Source organism: Macrotis lagotis, chromosome 1 (assembly GCF_037893015.1).
Source record: "Macrotis lagotis isolate mMagLag1 chromosome 1, bilby.v1.9.chrom.fasta, whole genome shotgun sequence".
Lineage (NCBI taxonomy): Eukaryota > Metazoa > Chordata > Mammalia > Peramelemorphia > Peramelidae > Macrotis > Macrotis lagotis.
In genome coordinates, this window is record NC_133658.1 from 117,880,563 (window position 1) to 117,902,665 (window position 22,103).

Consider the following 22,103-nt stretch of genomic DNA (forward strand, 5'->3'; position numbering starts at 1 on the left):
AAAACCTGTTCCTCCTTCCACTTAGTTGCAGTTTTTAATCTTCTGATTTTCTTTACTACAAAAATATAAGGATCAATATGTGCTTTAGGCCTTGTGATAATATGTTGATTCACTGTTCATTAAAGATCTCACATTTAAGAATACATTCCATGTTTATAGGCAGTCTAAAAGCTTCCATTTTTAGCACCTTCTTCTCTTTTTTTGCTACTCCCTCATCATCGCTGCAGAAGTGGAAGGGGGAAGCAAGACTGAAGGATATCATTCCTCTTTATTGTTAGTAATCCATGATTATACATTCAAAGAATTAATCATTTCAAACTAGCCTGAATGGGGCTTGTACTCAAAGACTTTCAAGCATGGTGGAGCCTAGAAGAACGTATTCTTTTGTACTAGCACAAAGTTAGAGTCATTTTCATGCTGCAATGGAAGCATTGGAGTGGTACTTTGTGCTTGAATGGTTCAGAAGGGCAAATTATTATGTGTTGATGTCTTATTCAATATCATTGTTTTAAAAGTGAAATTTCTGATAGTTTTTAGTTGTTTCCATTTATAAGTGTACCTGAAAATCCTAGCATGACACAGCTAAACAATTTGTTTTCATCTAATTTTAGACTTACACCATAGTTTCCATTAATATTGGAGTTATTTATATACTCTTTTAAAAACAATATATCATTGATTTCTCTCTCATCACACTCAATTTGGATCAGTGCATACCATGGAAACAATGTAAAGACTGACAAATTGCCTTCTGTGGGGGGTGGGGGAGGGAAGTAAGATTAGGGAAAAAATTGTAAAACTCCAAATAAATAAAATCTTTACTAAAAAAATATCATATTTGTAAAGCAGAAAGGGTACTAGGTATGAATTCAAAGAACCTGAGTTCAGAATCTTCTTTCTGCCATTTTTCCTAATGCAACCCTGAAGAAGTCAACTTAACTCTTTCAGCCTTAGTTTCTTCATCTATTAAAAGAAGGAATTGGGGTAAATGACCATTCATTCACACTTCCTACCTGTATGATATTGGGCAAGCCCCAGCTTCACAGATCATTTCTCTCATCTGTAAAATGATTTTAACTATATGGCCTCTGAGATTCCTTCTAAGGGACCCTTCAAACTCTAAATCTAGTATAATTCTATGAAACTTTTAAGTGCTGTTCATGATATAATTTCCATGAGGAAACTTTTGACAAAACTGGCAAATTCATGATTTAAATTATTGTGTATTGTCACAAAAAAACAACTAGATGATTTTGATTTCATTAAATTAAAAAGTTTTTGCACAGATAAAACCACTGTAACCAAGATCAAAAGAATTGTAGTAAATTGGGAAAGAATCTTTACAACTAATGATTCTGACAAAGGACTCATTTCTAAAATATAGAGAACTGAGTCATATTTTTAAAACAAAACGCCATTTAAAACAAAAAGCCATTCCCCAATTTGACAGATGGTCAAAGGATATGCAAAGGCAATTTACAGATGAGGAGATCAAAGCAATCCATAGCCATATGAGAAAATGCTCTAAATCATTAATTATTAGAGAAATGCAAATTAAAGCTTCGCTAAGGTACCACCTCACACCTCTCAGATTGGCCAGTATGACCAGGAAGGATAATGATCATTGTTGGAAGGGTTGTGGGAAATCTGGGACACTATTATGCTGTTGGTGGAGCTATGAACTCATCCAACCTTTCTGGAGAGCTATTTGGAACTATGCCCAACAGGCAACAAAAATGTGCATACCCTTTGACCCAGCAATACCACTACTGGGTCTATACCCTGAAGAGATGATGAAAAAGGGTAAAAACATCACTTGTACAAAAATATTTATAGCAGCCCTATTTGTGGTGGCAAAGAAGCGGAAATCAAGTAAATGTCCTTCAATTGGGGAATGTCTTAGCAAATTGTGGCATATGTATGTCATGGAACACTATTGTTCTATTAGAAACTAGGAGGGATGGGATTTCAGAGAAGCCTGGAGGGATTTGCATGAACTGAAGCTGAGCGAGATGAGCAGAACCAGAAGAACATTGTACACCCTAACAGCAACATGGGAGTGATGATCAACCTTGAAGGACTTGCTCATTCCATCAGTGCAACAGTCAGGACCAATTTGGGGGCTGTCTGCAAAGGAGAGTGCCATCTGTACCCAGATGAGGAGCCCTGGAGTTTGAACAAAGTTCCAGGACTATTCTCTTTAATTTAGGGTGAAAAAAACCCAGACGTCTAATTGTCGGATCTTGTTTTTTCTTAGACTTCTTGTCTCCTCCTTAAAGATATGATCTCTCTCTCTCATCGCACACGATTTGGATCAAGGTACAACATGGAAACAAAGTAAAGACTGACAGATCGCTTTCCTTGGGGGTAGGGAAGTAAGATGGGGGGAATTGTAAAACTCAAATAATATCTTTAATAAAAATAAATTTTAAAAAAATATTGTATATTGAAGATAATGTAAATTTTATTTTGAAAGAAGTCATGTGACATGCACAAACACATAAAATTATTAATTTGTTTCCTTTGCTATTTAGACTTTTCTCTGCACTGAGTTTTCACATTGTCAATATCACTCAGAGCCAGTGATTTATCCTGGTGTATCGAATACATCAAGTAGTTCTGGCACGGGAATATATCCTTGCTGTAACCAGAAGGTTCTTCGATTTGATCCTACCCAGATTGCAAAGGTAAATTTTCAGTGTGACTTTTCTTCCCTTAGAAAAACTTGAAAATTTACTAGTTCTAAGAGGAAAAAAATTAGTCACAAATTTGAGGACTCGGGACCAAATAAACTCAAACTTTTGTTTAGCTTCATCATGTTTGATTTTTATTGATAGAATTAATTCATCAGAAATTTAATTTGTGAGGTTGTTAAGGTTGACTAGGAAATTTACATTGGAGATTTTTTATGCTAAAAATTTTTTATGAGAATTTGCAAAATGACATTCTAAATTCATTGGATAATAAAACAACAATTCATAGGTCTAAAATCTTATGATTTACAAAGTATATATAATCTCATTCTCACCACAACCCTATGAAGAATGTGAAAATTAAATGGAGTTTATTATAAGTAGAAAAAGGTAACACTACACTGACAGACTGATCACTGAAGATCAATGATAGCTTCAAAATGGAACCAGCTTTTATAGGTAATTTTAAGATAATTCAAATAGATCATTGCCAGCAAAACAAGTTGAGCCCTTGCAATCTCACTTCCTCCCCAAGATAGGAAGATGACATTTTATAGGTGGGCACACATGTTATAGGTAGGGGGTAACTTAGATGTGTGAAAAATATAAAGGAATTGGGTGACACCACCCCCAACATTGAATGACAAGCAAGACTGGAAACAATAGGTTACTGAGTCAGCATATCTTTGAATAGTGATACGAATGTTATATTAACTCCTTTTTAACCTGACCTATGACTTATTTAGTATAGGAAACTTACCAAGAAGGAATTTCCTATTCCAATGCAGATCTTCCAGGTTATCTTCTCTGCCACTTAGAGAGTTACCCAAAGGACTGAGGTTCCATAGCCAGCATGTTAGAGCTAAGATTTGAACTTACAGCTAGATCTTCATCTTCTGTGTCACCTGGCCTTCCAATCCCATTTTACAAATTAGAAAATAGGGTGAAGATTTGCCCAAAGTCATAGTGATAGAATTAGAACTCAAACCCCAATCCCCTCATTTTCATATTCCTTACTCCTATCAATACATGACATGCTACATATTTAGTTCTATGAGATATCTTCAATTAAGGACTATCTGTTCAGTTTCCCAATTCTCTCATTCCATATATGGGAAAATTAGTTTCTTTAGATCAGATTATCTTAAAGATGTTGTATCAACCTATGATTAATGTGTTGTATATTTTACTTAGATTTATTAAGATGATCAATTCATTACTTTGTGTTTGTTTCTCTATTTTAACTTTGTATATCTTTTATGCAAATACATTATTTATAGGAAAATAATATTCTTCATTGTATGATGAAAGTCATTATATCTTAGTTGACACTTGGTTTTTCTGTTAGTCTCATTTTAATACTTTACTTCTTGTATTATTCACTAATATTCCATTCATTCTAAGTGAATTCAAGATATATGGGATTTAACTATGTAGCAAGTCCAATTAATTATCAGCTTTGCACCAAATGTATACTCAAAGTATATTGATTCATATAGGTAATCTGCCATCTTCAAAGAACTAGCACATCATGGTTTACAATCAAACAATAATCCTTAAAACAAACATTTCTGTACCAAACGATCTAACCTGAAGTCTCTTATATAACAGGGTTGTAAAGTGAGAGACCATGTGATTGCTTTGTGTGATCGAGGGGAAGGTGGGGATTTGCAGACCTGTTCATCTTCTAAAATACTGGAAGATCTTCTCATGCACAGAGATGTTATTGTTGTACCTTTTCCTAAAGACATAATTAGGTGAGAAAAGACCCCAAGAAGGTAAAATTCTGTAATCTTTGAATTTGTCTTTTATGTGTTTTTTTAATTGTTTAAGCCCTTTATTTGAATGCTTGAGTAAAAGCACTAAGAAGTTTGGTTAGTATCAGCATTCTAGAAATTAATCTTACTGCAGTTACAACTGAATTGGAGAATTTAGTATATATAATTACTGCTACTAAAAAGGTACTCCAGAAATAATAACCCCCATAGCCCACTTTGCTCAGTGGCAGGCTTAAGAGGATTTAATTGTCCCTTAGTTAGGTCCCTATTAGGCAAATCATTAAATTGATTAGAAAATACAAACTTTTGGGGCCTAGGTGACTCAGTAGATAGAGCACCAGCCCTAGAGTCAGGAGAATCTGAATTCAAATCTGGCCTCAGACACTTAATAATTACCTAGCTGTGTGCCCTTGGACAGGTCACTTAACCCCATTGCCTTGCAAAAAAAAGAAAGAAAATACAACTTTGAACTCATAGACCTCATACTTGAGAAACTACAAATATAGCTCCTATATGGCTATGCAAATAACTTCACTTAAATTTTCATAAAACATTAGTAAACTTAAAGAATGTTCAATTTAAATTGATGAAATCCAATGCTTTCAAAGTTTTTCTTCTATCAATAATATTCTATCTTCTTTAAAGTGATTATGGAATTGGCTTCTTTGATGAGAAAGGCCCAGATTGTGATGGTCTGCTAGAACCAAATACACCTTGGGGTCCCAAAACTGCAGAGATCAATGCTGTGAGTAAATCCATTTTTTCTATACTTTGTTCATATTTTTATAATGTAATTTAAAGCATTTGTTTGATCTTCATTTTACTTCAAAAAAATTTTAGGTTTCTTCCCAAGTTTGAACATTTTTTAAACTTTAAAAACGTAACTTCTGAAGTATTTTGCTTTTGAGTTTTTTGTTGGAGTTATTTTTGGTAGATTAGAAACAGATTTTCTTTTCATTTATTACAAAAGGTGAATTCTATGTTGGATTCTTTTAACCTTTTGTTGTACTTTGATACCTTTAATTTTTACAAATTAAAGAAAATAAGCTGATTAAGCCACAATGATCTATCATACATAATATACTTTTTTAATATACAATGTTGTATGTTTTCTACCCCTATACCTGTAAGATTTCCAAGACCCATGAATAACTTCAGTAACTTCCATCCCCTCTTAATTTTATTATATCCTTATGACTTCTGCCTTTTTTCTAGTTGTTCCCTATTGTTAGCCTTTCCCCCCCACTTTGAATTATCTGCTTCATGTGGGCTCCCTTAGCTCAAACTCCTGAACTACATAAATAATCAGGGGATCTAGCAGGCAGTACAATAATTCTAAGTTTAAACCATAAATAAGGACTCTTATTCACATATGTTTATTTCAACAAATAATTTGGTAACATACATGATTTTAAAATCTGATACTTTAATTTAGAATAAAATTCTCATAGTTCTTGGGCAAACTTGATCTCTAAATTATCTTTGGTAATTCTGTAATAGGAGACACAAGATTTAAATTGTATTATAATCAGGATAGAAGCATAGCTATTGAATTAGTATTTTTCTGTCTTCTTTACAGTTCTTATCCTTGAAAAATTGGACTCTGCAGCTGGTAAATGACTATTCGTGTTTTCTTAGTTTCTTATAATAAAAAAAAAGAATTTAAACTGAATCTTGGACAGTTTTTATTTCAGAGATTTCAGTGAATTGCTCTTTTAGCTAAACTTCTTTTGTTAATAGTGAGAAATTTGTCTTCATTATAGTTGGCAATATTTTGTTAGGTTGACAATATTTGCCATGCTGTTTGATACCTCTGATTTTATCATCTGCACTAGGCTTATCATCATTACTGTGTTAAAAAAAAAATTTTTAAATCAAAATCTAAACACATGATGAAATGATGTATCACCAAAATGTAATATAAGTTTAGATCACTGGAGGAGACTATAACCAAAGGAAAACCATGAAGAAAATGTTAGTATGTGAGCAATGACCATGTTGCAGGAAATGTAAGACATTTAATGCAAGAAATCGTTATTTTGTTTTTTAATAGAGTTAGGCTTCCCATTTTAAATCAAAGCCTCCTCAAATCAAGAGACATTTGTTTAATATCTGTTATGTTCTTAGGATTATAGCAGTTACTCTGGGGAAAAACAAATATGTGATATGATCACTATGTCCCTAAATATGAAAACTTCTTGTCCATAAACCAGCAGTTGCTGAATACTATGATACTATTTCTTTGTTTTCACTTGATCTATTCTATTTTCTGCTTTGAGAACAACATGTTAGAAATATGATCATCTCTTTATGATTAAAAAGCAGAGAATTTATTTCATGAGTTTTTGGGGGGTTTTTTTAAACAACAGAAACAACAATCATTATTTTCAGAAGAGGATGAATATACCACTGGTTCTGAAGTTACTGAAGATGAGGTTGGGGATGAGGAAGAAGTAACTAAAAAGCAAGGTATATAACCTACATTAAAAACAAGTGTCAGTGTTCTTAGCTGCATTCAAAATTCATTTTGACAAACTCATCAAATTTTATTTCCAAAACATTATTTATTGTTCAGCATGAGGGCAGGTCTTTCTTTGCCCTTATTAAGCTTACCAACGGATTGCATGGAAAATACATAGTTAAGTATCTTCATATTTTTCAAGGATCTTTAATGTCATCTTGTTGGGTATTCCCTTAAGAATGAGGTCACATGTATTTATATTCTTTTCCTCTACATCTTGTAAATTAGACCCACATCAGAGATATTTGATACACAAATTTTTCTCCCATTTCCACAGCTTTCCTTCTTATTCCAGTTTGCCTAATTTTGTTTTTGAAAAAGCTTTTCATTTTCATGTAACCAAAGTTGTATTTTAATCTTTTATGATTATTTCCAGCCCTCATTTGAGTAAGAAATTCCTCTCAAAATAACATACACACTGAAATCTTATCTTACCCTAGAGAAAAATGAGAAGAAAGGGATGGGATAAGGGGGAATGGGGGGAGGGAAGGGGAGAATAGGTGATAGAAGAGAGGGAAGATTGAGGGAGAGGGTACTCAGATACAACACACTTTTAGACAGGGACAGGATGAAAGGAGAGAGAGAGAGATTAGAATAAATGAGAGTGGGAAGGAATAGAGTGGAGATACAGCTAGTAATAGCAACTGAGGGAAAAATATTGAAGCAACTTCTCTGGTGGACTTAGGATAAAGAAAGCAACTCACCCCAGAGATAGAGCCATTGGAATCTGAACACAGAATGAAATACATTTTTTTGACTCTTTCTCACTATTCTTGAGGTTTCTCTTCTTCTGGGGGGGGGGGTGGTTATGTTTACTCTTATAACAAAATTATGGTAATAATAGTAATAATAAAGTTCACTTGCAAAAAAAGTACAAAAATTAAAAAAAGTTAGAAAGAAAAAGAAATTCCTCTCTAGCCATGGCAGTAAAAAGTCACTGATCTGGTTTGCTTCTAATTGTTTAAATGTTGTGACCATTAATAGTCTTCTTGTATATTCCTTTTTAATATAAGTGCCACCAAAGCAACTACTTGAATGTCTCTTTAGAGCTGCTTATGGCATAGGATGTTAGAAAATGAAATCAACCTAATTTCTCCCAGTCTGCTTTCTAGTTTTGTAAAGCAAAAAGTTCTAACTCAAGACACTTAATATTCTGTGAATTTTTAAAACATTGAGTTGTTGAGTTAAATTGTTTCTGATTCTTTCTCATCTAGTCACTGATTTACTTTTTTGTTTTTAACCAGAACCATTTGGTTTTAGTTATTATTTTTTTTCCCTTTTTATGGGGGGAGGGTGAGTTTGCAAGGCAATGGAGTTAAGTGACTTGCCCATGGTCAAACAGCTAGGTAATTATTAAATGCCTGAGCTAGATTTGAACTCAGGTCCTCCTGACTCCCAAGGCCAGTTCTCTATTCACTGCACCACTTAGCTGCCCCTATTTATTTTTTTAAAATATTATTTATGATATAGAAGTACTGCCTCTCTTTCATACCTTCTTTTTTCCATTACTTGCCTCAAGATTCTCGACCTTTATTTTTTTCTAAAATAGCTTCTTGGTATTTTGATATAGCACTAAGTTTCTAGGTAGTTAGATAGTATCACTTTTTATTATATTAAGCCCAACTTTTCCTGCTGTTCTTCTTCTGGCAATGCTTCATAGTTGCATATTCTATGGCACCATGAATACTAATTGCCATTGTTCTGAAACACCAAATACATGTGATAACTAGAAGTCAAGGATAGCGTATTAACTAGTTTATAACTTAACATTTTTATTTACAGGAAAAAAAGAGAAGCCAAAGAAGTTCACCAAACAGCCAAAAAAACAGATGTCTTCACCATGTGTTCAAAAGAAAGAAAAATCATCAGATAAGGTACTTTTAAGTTTTAAAATTAATTACCTAATTGTTACCTAAGCCCCTTGAAAATTTTGATCATTTAAATAAAGGGTAAAGGAGAATCAGGTCAGTCAAGCAAAAGGTATTTATTAAGTATTTATTTTGTAATAAATACTTCTCAGATCTCAAGGGTACTGGGGAAAATAGCTTACACATGTGACCATAATACAAACTCTATAAAACAGGTGAGAAGTCATTGGAGGGTTACAGCACTAGCATGGGGATCAGGAAATGCTTCTGGTATTTCAAGGAGGAGGGCAAGAGTTATCCCATTAATATACACTAGAGCAGCTCTCTTTCCCATGATGGTGAGAGCTCCAAAGATCTAGATAGTTTACCATGATAACTATTATCCTACTCACAGGGTAAGTGTTACAGTTGTGAAATTGTTGGTATATTTAAGACTACATTTATATATCATAGAGAATTATTTTTAATACTAATTTTGACTAAATCAGCAAATGTGTTATAGTTGGGCTTAAGTGCCATCATTGGGTTGTTTCATTTTTTTTAGTCAACTTCTAGAGATGCCTCTCCATTCGTGTAAGTACTGCCTTCTCCATCCTTTCTTATCTGTGCATGTTTTTTTCATAATAAGCTTATACATACACACACACAAATACATGTATATACATATACACAGACACATTCAAATAAAGGTATGGAACCTGATTTTTTTCCCCATTTTTTTCTGATAGTGTGAGTATACAGAGGAGCAAATGGGATGCCTCCAGGTCTTTGAGGTTCAATCAGGATGCTCAGAGAGAAGAGGGTAAGACATAATGATCTGGTTGACACATTTGCATATACATAAGAGAGATAGGTATTTCTTCCTAATGTTTACAAATCCTTTTGAAGAAATAAAAGATTGGAGCTTCCACCATTGGAAGTGTTTCTGAGTAATCAAAACCAACCCCTCATTTTAAAGATGAGAAGATTGATATCTAGGACATTGGAAGTAGCCTCTCTAAGATCACTCTCCTGCTGAGGGATAGGAACAGGAACAGTGAACAGGTTCAGTGTAGATCTCTTAGTCTAAAAATTGTAAGGAGCCACCTCGTAATGACCAAGTATCTGTGAGAGTGGGGATATCCTTTTTGTCGCTACTAATCTGAGAAAGAACAAAAAATCTACTCCTTTTATTCCTGCATACACTACCATAGTATGTCCTTTTTAGTTATATACTATTATAGTAGAAAGTGCATATGTATACATATTTCTTTTCAAAGTGGATAATTTTGTTTACATTATATTAGTGTTAAACAAAGTAACTATAAATTATTTAAGAAAATGTTCTTGGGGGTGGCTAGTTGGTGCAGTGGATAGAGCACCGGCCCTGGAGTCAGGAGTACCTGAGTTCAAATCCAGCCTCAGACACTTAATAATTATCTAGCTGTGTGGCCTTTGGCACACCACTTAACCCCATTCGCCTTGCAAAATCCTAAAAAACAAAAGAAAAGGAAAAAAAAGAAAATGTTCTTGCAAGCTGGTGGTCCTTGAGTTATGGCCACCTTCCATCATTATTATGTGTTTCAGCAGTCCTTTCACTAAAAGATAATACTATTTAGACATAAAATTACTGCAATTCATCTGAACTGTTTCTCTATTGACTACAAACTTATTTATAGTGCCAAATTTGATCATAGCCTTTTTAACTAAATGGGAAAATAATTATTCCAAACATTCTTGACTACATTGAGTTATAAACCTTTAAGAACTGGAGAAATTGATCCAAACTATCAGACTGAAAGAATCAAATAGTTCTAGGGTCTTTATGCATTCCACCAAAAAACACAAAAGAGAAATACTAAAGAGGGGAAAAAAATTATTTTTAGAAACACATAAGAAAAAAACAAAGTGAAAAGAACCCGTACAATTTTTTAAATACTACAAGAACAAGTTAATTAAAGCATCAGAAACAACAGGTGTGGAAAAGTAAATTGTAAGAGATGTTCTCTTGTTGGTTCTGGGCCCAGTTCATTGTCCATTTCCAGGATTCATCCAAGATATACCAATGACTGATGGAACAGCTCACTCTAATCTTCCCTGCCACTTAATCTCCTGGTCTGGACAATGGGCATTGTTCCTCAACTTTGTTTTTCCTTCCCATCATGTAGACCAGGTTGCAGGTAGACCAGGATAAATATCAAGAAGAAAAGTGTCCTGAAATCCAAGGAAAGGAAGGGACCCTGCCATTGCTAGATATCAAAATGCTCTCTATGGAAGCAATCTTTTTATATTAGATATTTTTAAACTGTGTGGTACTAGAAATGCTTTATATAAATGCTTTATCTGTCTATCTAAACCTATACTCAAAACAGAATAGATTCATTATTCATTAAAACTGCACGTCTGTATGACCCAAAAAAAAGATTTAGAAACATATATAAACTGTAATAATTTCTAATCAGTTCTTCAAGCTAAATTTTTTTTCAACTCATTAAAAATCTAGAAGGAAAAACTTCTATATCTATTTCTACTTTGGAGAAGCTGAATAAAGTAAACAACTCTGATAAAGCTCTGGCCACAAAATCTCTAAGGAAATAACACATATCCAACTAATATATACTCCCCAGTGGGCAGTGGTCAAAAGACCTATAAAATTTACAAAAAAGAGGAAATGAAAATTCAAATTGTTCATAAATATATGAAAAATGCTCATAGTCCAAGACAGGAAGAGAAATGCAAATCAAGACAACCTCAAATGCTGCCTTGTACCTCCCAGAAGGACAAAAAAAATATGAAAAAAAAAAAGCTTAAATTCACTGAACTCTCAGGGAACAGACATTCTTCTTAATAAGTTTTGGGTGAAACTTCAGGATATCATACAGTTTTTGGAAAGCACCATGCAATGAGTCAAAAATGATCCAAATTAACAAGGGTCAGAAGAAAGGATATTGAATTTGGAATCAGAGGAACCAGTTTTGAGTCCTGACACTTCCATTGACTGCCTGTGTGGCCCTGGACAAATCACTTAGCATTTCTAGTCCTCAGTTTCCTCATTGTAAAACAAGAGTATTAGACTTAGTAACCCTTGAGTTCTTTTCTTGTTCTAATATGCAGCAGTTCCATTGTTAATTCTCTATCCCAAAAACAACATTAAAAAGGACCTGCTTTTACAAAAATATGTATAAGGGTTCTTTTATAATAATACCTGAAACACTTGTGTTCCCCCCAAAAAGTTGCTCCATATATGCCAAACTGTGGGTCGCTGGCACAGCCCCTTGCCATTACTTTTGCCAGCCAGAAGACAAATTAGTTTAAGCTCAAGATTGATAATGGACTTGTGTTTTCATTGACATGGAGAACTCCCCATGAGAAAACATCTTCTACCAATGCAGGTTGGCACCTTCTCTGCAACTTAGGGTCTCAGTTGCTCAGATCACTGAAATTGTAAGTGACCCTTTCAGGATCACAAAGAAAGTATGTGTCAGAGGTGAGACTTGAACCGAAGTGTTCCAGGTTGCAAGGCCAGCCCTCTGTCCAGTATACCATGACTACCTCTCTTAGATCAAGATGAAGACATTTAATCAAATAACACAACAAATAAAATGACAAGGGAAAGTCCTTCTGGAATATATGACTTCGGGATGTACACAAAGAGAACTGGAAGTCAGAAAACATGCATGTAGGGGCAAACAACAAAAATAAACATATGGAGGGCCCACATAGGCAACCAATGTATTTGGCCAGAGCCTCTCAGGCCTTTGATGCTACTAAGCTAACTATCCCTTTTTAATATCATCATAGCTTTTTCCTGAAAGTATTCCTGAGTGAGTGTCTTTGCCAGTCTTAGTTAGACAGGAAAAGCCAGTAGAATTCCTCCCTTTCCCCAACCCTCATGAAGATTAAATCTCTAATTTTATAGGTATTTCATAATCCTAGACAACCCTGTTTTTTCTAAAAACCATTTCACAAATTCTACTTGGAAATCGAAAAATAACAACTTAGAGGAACTGTTCTCAAAATATCCTTTGGCATGTAAATTAGGTTAAGAAAAAACACAAAGTCTGTGGCAGTTTGGCCACATTACTTTCCTATAAAGCCTAGCATCCAGAACAACAACAACAAAAAATTCCTTTTTTTTTTAACCTGTGCCCAACAACAAAGAATGATTCTTTTTCCAATACAAAATCAGAAGTAATCCGTGCATTCAACAATCAGATCAGCTGAATAAATTAGAGTATCTTAATGTAATAGAATGTTAAGGTGCAGTATAAAACAAGAATTGGGAAGACCCATACAACATGAGTAAAATCAGCAAAACCTGATATTAGTTATTTTTAAAAAAGAAAACAAAAGGGGAAAGTAGATCTAAAGGTGGCAGAAATTGAGCCAGGCTTGGAAGGAGTCTAATTTTGGAAGCCAAGGCTTTTGAGAAATCTTAACCTTCCTTTGTTTTCATATTAGAGGGGGGAAAAACTAATCATTATTTGAATATTTATCAAATTCTTTGAAGAGGTTCAGATAAAATTTCTTTATGATTTGCTAAGAAAATACAAATCACATCCCTCAAAAAATGTTTCAGTTTTACATTGAAATTTAGACATTTGGCAATACAAGTTCTGTTCTAGCTTTTCCCTTTTTTAAAAAAATTGTCTCTCCCCTTCTGGCTTCTTTATGGATCCTGAAACCTTTGGAAATTTAAAGTTGTCCAACTTCAAAGAGATTTTTGGGGTTTTGTTTTTGGCAAGGCAATGGGGTTAAGTGAGTTGACCAAGGTCACACAGCTAGGTAATTAAGTTTCTGAAGCCAGATCTGAACTCAGGTACTCCTGACTACAGGGCCGGTGCACTAATCCATGGTACCACCTAGCTGCCCCTGAGATTATATTTTTAATGTAATAATACAAATCCTCTCATCTAGCTAGTTCTAGAGTGGGTCCCTAGATATGACTTGCTTTTCTGGGGAGAAGAACCCAAAACCACATCCCAAAAAAACCTCAGATTGCTTTTATTAACTGTGTTTCCTAAGTTTATGAATACCTATTAAACACCAGAAAATCCATGAAGAAATAACTTTGCAACTTGATACCTTGGTCCTACAAAAACATGTTTACTGAGAAAACCTACCAGTCATATATTCATAAAGTCTTGATTTTTATGGCTGCAAGTAATAATTTTCTCACAAGAAAATAAACAGGTTTTACTATTTATTATGTTCAGATCAGCGACGGATGTCTGAAATTACAGGGCATCTAATAAAAATGCGACTAGGTGATGTGGATCGAGTCAAGTCGAAGGAAGGAAAGGAAGTAAGAATTATGCTCTAGTATCCTTTTCTGAGTTTGAGTATGCCTTCATTTGAATTTTATTTGTTTTCACCATGGGGAATTAAAAAGAGTTTTCACATAATTCAACTCTGTAGACAAGTCTAACAGCACACAGAGGTTATTAACCACTCACCCTACCCTTGAGCTTTACATGCCAAAGTAGCAAAGTAAGGTGGGTGTGTGTGTGTGTGTGTGTGTGTGTGTATGTGTATGTGTTTCTATTCCTATTATAGGTTCTTAATTCATATTTCACACTACTGGCCACATACTATGTGACTTTCCTGGAAATTTAATATTAGTTATTGATTTTTATTAATAGCATCTGTCCAGATGATTAGTAGTATCAATTGATCCTGCTGCTATAAATATCAGTGTGCTAAGTATAAGGTAATAATATGCATTAGCCATAGCAGTATTATAATCCATTATCCTCCAGATCTTTAACTTAAAAATAAGATTTCAAAACTCAAAAATGGACCCATTAATAAGCAAAGTAATTATTAAAACCAAAGTAGAATAGCTTCATAATTTAATTTATTTACTTTGCAGTTTGCGGGTGGTATTTATTCTAGGCTTGAAGCTCAAATCAAGGCCTCAATTCCAGTTACTACACGTCAGAGCAGCACAGAGAAAAATGCAAGGTAACTCAAAACCTGAATTAGTGTGTTCAGGAGATAACTTAATTTTGAAATTACATTTCAGTTTAAGTTACATGAATAATAAAGGAAAACGTATTTACCTTTAATCTGGAGTATGTTAAACTTCATCTCAAAATTGTAAATCATGCTGATATAGTATATATACATAGCATAAATAGAGCTGTAGTGATGCCTATGTATTTTTTTCAAAACTCCCAACAGTTTATAAAGCAGTTTCAAGAACTGTAGGTTTAAATCTTTGACAAAGCCCAATTAAATGTCAGAGTGTGAACTCTAGCTCTCAGAGGGTGTCACAAAAGTCTGAGTGCTGTTTTTAAGCTATTTTAGCTATTGAAAGTTTAAAATATTACTAAGAACTTTTGTACAATGAATGGTTTCTTGAAACTTTGCTGTGAGCCAACAGCTAGTATCCAGGTTCAGAAGTGTTCGTGGTCTGCCATGCCCCCCAGGTCACCTGGAGAAGTCCTTGCATTTTATGAGCCTTAGTCTCCTCATCTAAAATGAGGGGGGGTTGGACTAAATGACCTTAAGAGTCTTCTGACTCTAAATCCATGATCCTGCTCTCAGTATGTTCTGCTTCCTAAGAAAAAATGTGATTTCATCAGACAGGCTTCATTCTCCCTCAGCCAACTGAGACTAGAAATGGTCAACATCTCAGCAGAAAGTCTCATGAGGTGCCATGGCCTACTAGGAATTCAAAACCTAATGACTAATGTTTGGTGATAAACCTCTTTGAACTTACCTAGGATCATCAATTAAGATGTCCAGTTCCCTTATTTCTTAATAGATAAGGAGTAGAGAAAAACCCAGAGAGATTTTCTGAATTGCCCAACATCACAGAAGTAGTAGTGGGTAATCTCTCTGGATTGGGATTTGTATTAAGGTTCCCTGATTCCAGATCAAACCTTCTACATTGTTCCTGAGTTGATCCCTGGGCCTGACCCTTTGCACTTCTAACATAGCCATTAAAAACATTGGAGGAGAGAACTTTAGTGGAGGAATGTATCTAATAAAAATTTTAATTATGTAAGTCTCTACCTTTTAACTAGTAGCAACTATCCTAATGATTTAAAATAAGATAAGTCTTAAACCTTGATTTTAATTGACATTATTTATTTTTGTATTTTAACCTAGGTCTAAAAGTCGCTTTAGTCAAAACCGTCCTGTATAAGACACCTAAGGAAAGCTCTCAAGTAGCCGAAGGCATTGCTGACATCAGAAATTGTTCTTTTTTGAAGATATTTGGAAGGCTGTCGTCTTAATCTTTTAAGTGACTTATAAATTGAATACTGCAAGCCACATTAATTATATTTACTAAGAATGAATGCAGATCTCAGATCTTGTAAAAAAAATGAAATTTGTAAATATGCAACTTCTTAATTTTACTCTGCTTTTTAATAAGTTATGCTATGTAGAAAATTTTTATTTATAAATTTGCACAATTTTAAAACTTCTAATATTTGAGAATTCTAATTTATTTCTTTGAAAGGAAAGAGGCCTAAATTCTAAGTTTTTTTCTTGGTGGGGTTTTTTTAAATACATTAAGAAGTGACTGAAATACAGCTGGCAGTGTTACCATGCATGTGCATTAAACTAGTATTATATCATTTCAGTTATACATCTTGGGATACTATATTGGTCTTCAGTATGTGCAATGTAATTCCCAATGATGTTAGGTAGGATTGCATGAGTATCTAGGGAGCAACAAAGACCCCAAGATTGCAGTGTTTAAAACTTGAAGGTAAGGTAATTTTTTTGTATGTTGGGCAAGATTCATTCTCCAACCTTATATCACATAAAAATGAAAATGTTTACTATCAACCCCTTTTTTCCCCCTCTTTCTAGACAAATGTTTTGGCATTTGTGCCTGAAAGTTCAGATAATTACCTAGTTCCTTCTGTGTTACTAGCGTCATTCTGAATCTGATAGAATAGCAGTTAGTCCTAGGACATTAAATCATTTCAGTTTGGTGATATACCCTGAGTCTACAAGGGTCCCAAATTTAAGATATTGATTTTACAACCATTAAAATAGTTCACAGTGAGATTACTGATTGCTTTAGAGCTGTCTAGAGAGACAGATGTTTGTGTATGTTCAGTAGGGATGCAATTGTGTGTCCTCTAAACAAATCACAATACAGTTGTATCCTGCAGATCATGTTTTAATTTTTTCTAGCCAAGCAGAAAGAGTGCTCAGGGAAAATTAGTTCCAAACCATAAGCACATAGTAAATAATGTGTTTGGAAATTACTTTTACTTAAATCTCTGGAAAAGAAAAACCTCCTTAAAATGCACTATCTGTATTTTTCAGCCTTTATTTCATTTTTAATTAAAATTATTCAAAAATGTAAATTATAAAGCAGATTTAGATATGTGAGGGTGGCAGCTTTTAATTGACATGTTAAGTGTTGCACTTGGTTTACACAGAGAAATCACTATTCCAAACAAGTGTTCGAGTATTCTTTCTAATTTAAAGGATTTTGCAGCTTCATTTTATTTTCTTTCTGAAAATAAGTATGGCTTTGCCAAAGTCTTTGTTTCTTATTCAGAAATTTTATTCCATTTTTTGTTTTTAAAAACAGTTTTTCAGAGTGGTTTACTTTGTAACATCTGTTCAGTATTAGAGTTTGACATAAGTTTACTATATTTTTGCTCGACAAAGGGATCTAGGTTTATTCATGTAAACTTTGTTTTAAGACCCACAATAATAATAAGAAAAATGTTCTTTCTCAATTTACTGATGTGAAAAGAGTAAGCTGCTTCTCTCCTGGAGGGGACTGGACCACTGAATTGATTTTTTTTTGTTTGTGATTGTGCCATTTTTCATGCCAGAGTATTTCAGAATCAGATTCTCTTCAAGATGTGCTTTTTTATTTTTGTTAATGTCTGTCTGTACTACATAGCATAAATACAATTAATGTTTTAATAAAACTGTATTAACATTTTCTTTGCCAAACATACCCTGCATTAACTTTGAGTTTCCCACCTCTTTAACCAAAATAAATGGTAATGAAAAGCTACTTAATGAATTCAATAATTAAGTTGTTTAAATAGTCTATAATTCTGAAGCATTCATTCTTACCTGTAATGTAGGTAAGCAGCAATATACTAATTTGATTTCTACTTGATTTTTATTATAATAAGATGTTTTATATTTTAAGTCAAGTCATCATTTATTAAGTATGCCATATATCTTGCATTTTGCTGAGTGCTTATCAGGAGAACAGATACAAGCAAAAAAAAAAATAAGGAATTTACACTTATAGGGCAAGACAACATACAAACGGTAACTGAAAAATGAAGGGGAGGAAAGGCTTCCTTAAAAAAGAAATTCCAGGGGCAGCTACGTGGCGTAGTGGATAAAGCACCGGCCCTGAAGTCAGGAGTACCTGGGTTCAAATCTGGTCTCAGACACTTAATAATTACCTAGCTGTGTGGCCTTGGGCAAGCCACTTAACCCCATTTGCCTTGCAAAAAAAAAAACACCTAAAAAAAATGGGGTAGCTAGGTGGGGCAGTGGATAGAGCACTGGCCCTGGAGTCAGGAGTACCTGAGTTCAAATCTGGCCTCAGACACTTAATAATTACCTAGCAGTGTGGCCTTGGGCAAGACTGCTAGACCAGAGCAGTGTAGTCCAGAGAGGCAGGAATGGGAATTGAAACCCTGAAAGGAGGGACTAGTAATAGTATGCTTTCACCAGTGTGGGTGTTGCCATACCATAGTAGACAGTCTGAGTTGCTGTAGCTGAAAATATCACTTGGTTGTCAGCTTTTTGCTGATGAGCCTATTCCCCCAGCTGCTACTCAAAGCCTTTCCACATCAGAGGGACCTGCTTGAGCTTGTACTCCACTGCCACAGCCTTTTGAGAATCCAGCATGATGTACCACAGCATCAGATTAGGACCCAAATGGATGACAGCAACCCTTGAACAGGGAAAATGCTACAGAAAATGTTGGTCAGCTAGATCACTCCATGGAAAGGAAGAGTCAAAAGGGAGCATCAGGAAAAAAGATGACCAAAGTGTACTTCACAATTCCACATTGATAGAGACCAACTGAGGTTGGTAAATCCAAGGGGGGGAAAAAAGCTTTTCCAGCTCAAGTTTGCACATGGAGACAGGTCTGGTTATGGAATTTAGCCAAGAATAACCTTACAAAATATTTGCACCAGGGCCAGAAGTCATCTCAGGATCGTGTGCCAGCTGTCATCTTTGTCACACCACCCAGGTCAAAGATCCCAGGTGGACATGGAGGGAACCTACACCAAGGAATGGTAATCCACATTAAGGTTCCTCAACTGTGTACTGAACAAGGAGCAAGTTTAAGAAGTAAAAGACATCCTTGTGCCTCTGACTCCAGAAGCTGAGCAGGGTCTCCATTTCAGCCCAGTCTGAAGCCTATAGTGGAATAACAAGGGCAGAGGAGAGACTAGACTTTAGACCTACACAGCTTTCAAGCCAGCTGCTAATAGATGAGTGCATCTAGAGTCTACTGGAACTCCTGCTTGGGAGTATTGTTTCCAAACCCAGGTCAGAAAGAGGAGTAATCACTTTGCCCTAGATTAGAGCACTTTGAAACACTACTAGCTTATAGATCACAAGACTGAGCTGTGCCAGAGATCCTAGTAAAAAGCACTGTTCCATACTCCCTTCAAGAAAGCAGCAGTAGCTTCCAGGAGAACACAAGCTTAGTTCAGACGTAACCTGACATAAAATCTGAATGAGGGAAAGAAGAAAAAGTAGATTAGAAAAAGGAAAATATTTCTACCATTAAAAAGTTATGACAAGGGGCGGCTAGGTGGCGTAGTGGATAAAGCACTGGCCTTGGAGTCAGGAGTACCTGGGTTCAAATCCGGTCTCAGACACTTAATAATTACCTAGCCGTGTGGCCTCGGGCAAGCCACTTAACCCCATTGCCTTGCAAAAAATCTAAAAAACAAAACAAACCAAAAAAAAGCTATGACAGTTATGCTTTAAAAAACTGCCCATATCTCTTAGAACTTGAGGGTAATGTAGACACAGAATACATCAGTCTCTTTCTGAAAGAAAGCCTACAATTAACTCTCAGGAACATCATAGTCAAAATCCAGCTTCCACATCGAATAAGTACTGCAAGGAAACCAGGAAGGATCCCAGTGCTCAGAAGCCATTGTCAAAACCATAGGATTGCGGAATCAATAGAGGAAAGAACTTATCTGAACTGGTTTGATTAAAGGAAAGAATACAGTAATCACACAGTTGGCTGCAGAAGTGTATTTCACTCATTGGGGAAATCTGGGAAAGAGGAGAAGGGTAGAGATAAAATAGAGAGTAGATTAGGAGATTAATCCTAAATCAAACTAAGAATGCATAAAAATATTTCTAGCCCTTTATGGTCCTTTTTGAAGTAGCAAACTATTGTAAACTCTTGTAGTCCCCATCCCTTGTGGCTAAATATATAAATGTGATAGAATATTAATATGCTATAAGAAATGATGTAAGAAATGTGGGAAAACAAACTGATGCAGAGTGAAGTGAGCAGAATCAGAACAATTTACATAGTGACACTATATAAACAACTTTGAAAGACTTAGAAACTAATCAGTTCAGTGGTCAACAATTCTGAATGACTGATGATAAAACATGTTACCCAACTTTTTGAAAGCTTAATGAGATTCTGACACCAAGTAACTCTGTAAAAGTACGAAGAAATCCCACTGCCTAAAACACAACAAATGAACAATTCCTAGAAATTTGACTATTTACTAAATAAGCACATAAATGCTATTTGTGGATGGGGTGAGGAAAGGAAAACAATATCCATAATAACTTAAACAATGTATATACAACAATAATAAAATAGTTGATTATTTCAAAATTATAATGACCAAACTTAGCTACAAAGAAAAGATGAGACTTGTCCCACTAATCTGAAAAGTTTATGGGTCTCTGGATGTAAAACATTTCCTTTAACTTTGGACTTTTTTGATGTGCTGACTGGTTTTTCTGAATTTTATTCTTTATTAGAAAGAATGACTTTGAGAAGAGATGAGGGAGTAACATAGGGTACATAGCTGATATAAAAGCAAAAGTTATCAATAAAAATCTTTTTTTCTTAAAAAAGGAAGTCAATGGTCCAGGCCCTGTCCCTTTATTTATATACCATCATTTTACTAATTCATTCCTAATCAATGAGCACCTATTTTTTCCTTTCAGTTATTTGATACTACTACTATGATAGGCTTTTTTTTAATATATGGGACCTTTCTTGGGATCTTGGGATAAATCCTTGGATTTTGGAAATGCCCCTCGGGATAATTTGGGATAAATATATAGTAATGATATCACCAGGGTCAAAATGTATATACAACAATGGCCATGTAATTCCAACTTATTTTCCAGAAATTTTGGACCTATTCATAGAGCCACCAAAAAAGCATTAGTATGTCTTGTCTTCTCAGAGCACCTCCAATTTACCATCTCTATATTTTTCCATCTTTGACAATTTAATGGGAATAAGGAGAATAAGGGAATAAAAGTTGCTTTAAAATATGTTTTATAACTAATTTTTAACATTTCCTTCATATGGTTGTTGATAGATTGTATTTCTTCTTGAAAACTGCCTGTTCCTATCATCTGATGACTCCTCTATTGGAAAATGACTCTCATTCTTACACTACAAATTTAAGTACCAAATCATCTCAAGATTGAGGTATGCCTATGAACTTAAATATAAAGATATGTAGTGTGGAATAGTGGGTAGGGTGCTGGATCTGGGATCAATTGAACCAGGATTCAAATTTTACCTAACATACTTTGTAACCATGTGGCTTCAGACAAACTCACTCTGAGCTTTGATTTCATCATACGCAAAATGGTGATAGTCCTTTTTGTAAGGTGATGGTGAGGATTATTTGAAACAGTTCATCTGTAGCTTTCTTTTGAGACAACCCTTCCCCAAATCCTTTATTATTGGGTTCCCTCAAGGACTGCAAGACCAACCTCAAGGTATGCATGAACTACATCCTATATTCCTAAAACTTAGAGGCTCCCATTTTGTCTTTCAGTTATTAGCCAGAGCATTTACTGAAATGGCAGAATAATAAAACATTTTTCCAATAAACCTGAGGCACACTCTGTAACTATTCTCAATATCAGCAAAGAGCGTGGACGCAGATAGGGAACATGGCAGCCAAGGCACATTAAAGAAGGGGCTACTGACCCCTTTGATAATGGCTGACATTCATGCAGCTCTTAAAATCTTCCATCCTTCTGGGTGACAGCAGCCTCAATGTGTTACAGTAAT

The 22,103-nt window shown here is 34.8% G+C and overlaps 1 protein-coding gene across 3 annotated transcripts in view; it reads left to right on the forward strand.

The window, feature by feature from the left end:
- Positions 1-17,778, forward strand: part of SANBR (SANT and BTB domain regulator of CSR) — a 61,237-nt gene extending 43,459 nt beyond the window's left edge. For 2 of the 3 annotated variants that reach the window (XM_074206794.1, XM_074206802.1), the window contains 11 exons: positions 2,535-2,687; positions 4,305-4,450; positions 5,117-5,216; positions 6,051-6,083; positions 6,841-6,940; positions 8,775-8,866; positions 9,405-9,433; positions 9,589-9,662; positions 14,056-14,144; positions 14,712-14,803; positions 15,956-17,778. In XM_074206794.1, coding sequence (XP_074062895.1) covers positions 2,535-2,687; positions 4,305-4,450; positions 5,117-5,216; positions 6,051-6,083; positions 6,841-6,940; positions 8,775-8,866; positions 9,405-9,433; positions 9,589-9,662; positions 14,056-14,144; positions 14,712-14,803; positions 15,956-15,992 — 945 coding nt within the window. In that variant the 3' untranslated portion in view covers positions 15,993-17,778. Of the gene's footprint in view, positions 1-2,534; positions 2,688-4,304; positions 4,451-5,116; positions 5,217-6,050; positions 6,084-6,840; positions 6,941-8,774; positions 8,867-9,404; positions 9,434-9,588; positions 9,663-14,055; positions 14,145-14,711; positions 14,804-15,955 lie in introns of those variants that run through there. The other variant, XR_012472440.1, reaches the window with a different exon arrangement.
- Positions 17,779-22,103: the final 4,325 nt, after the last annotated feature.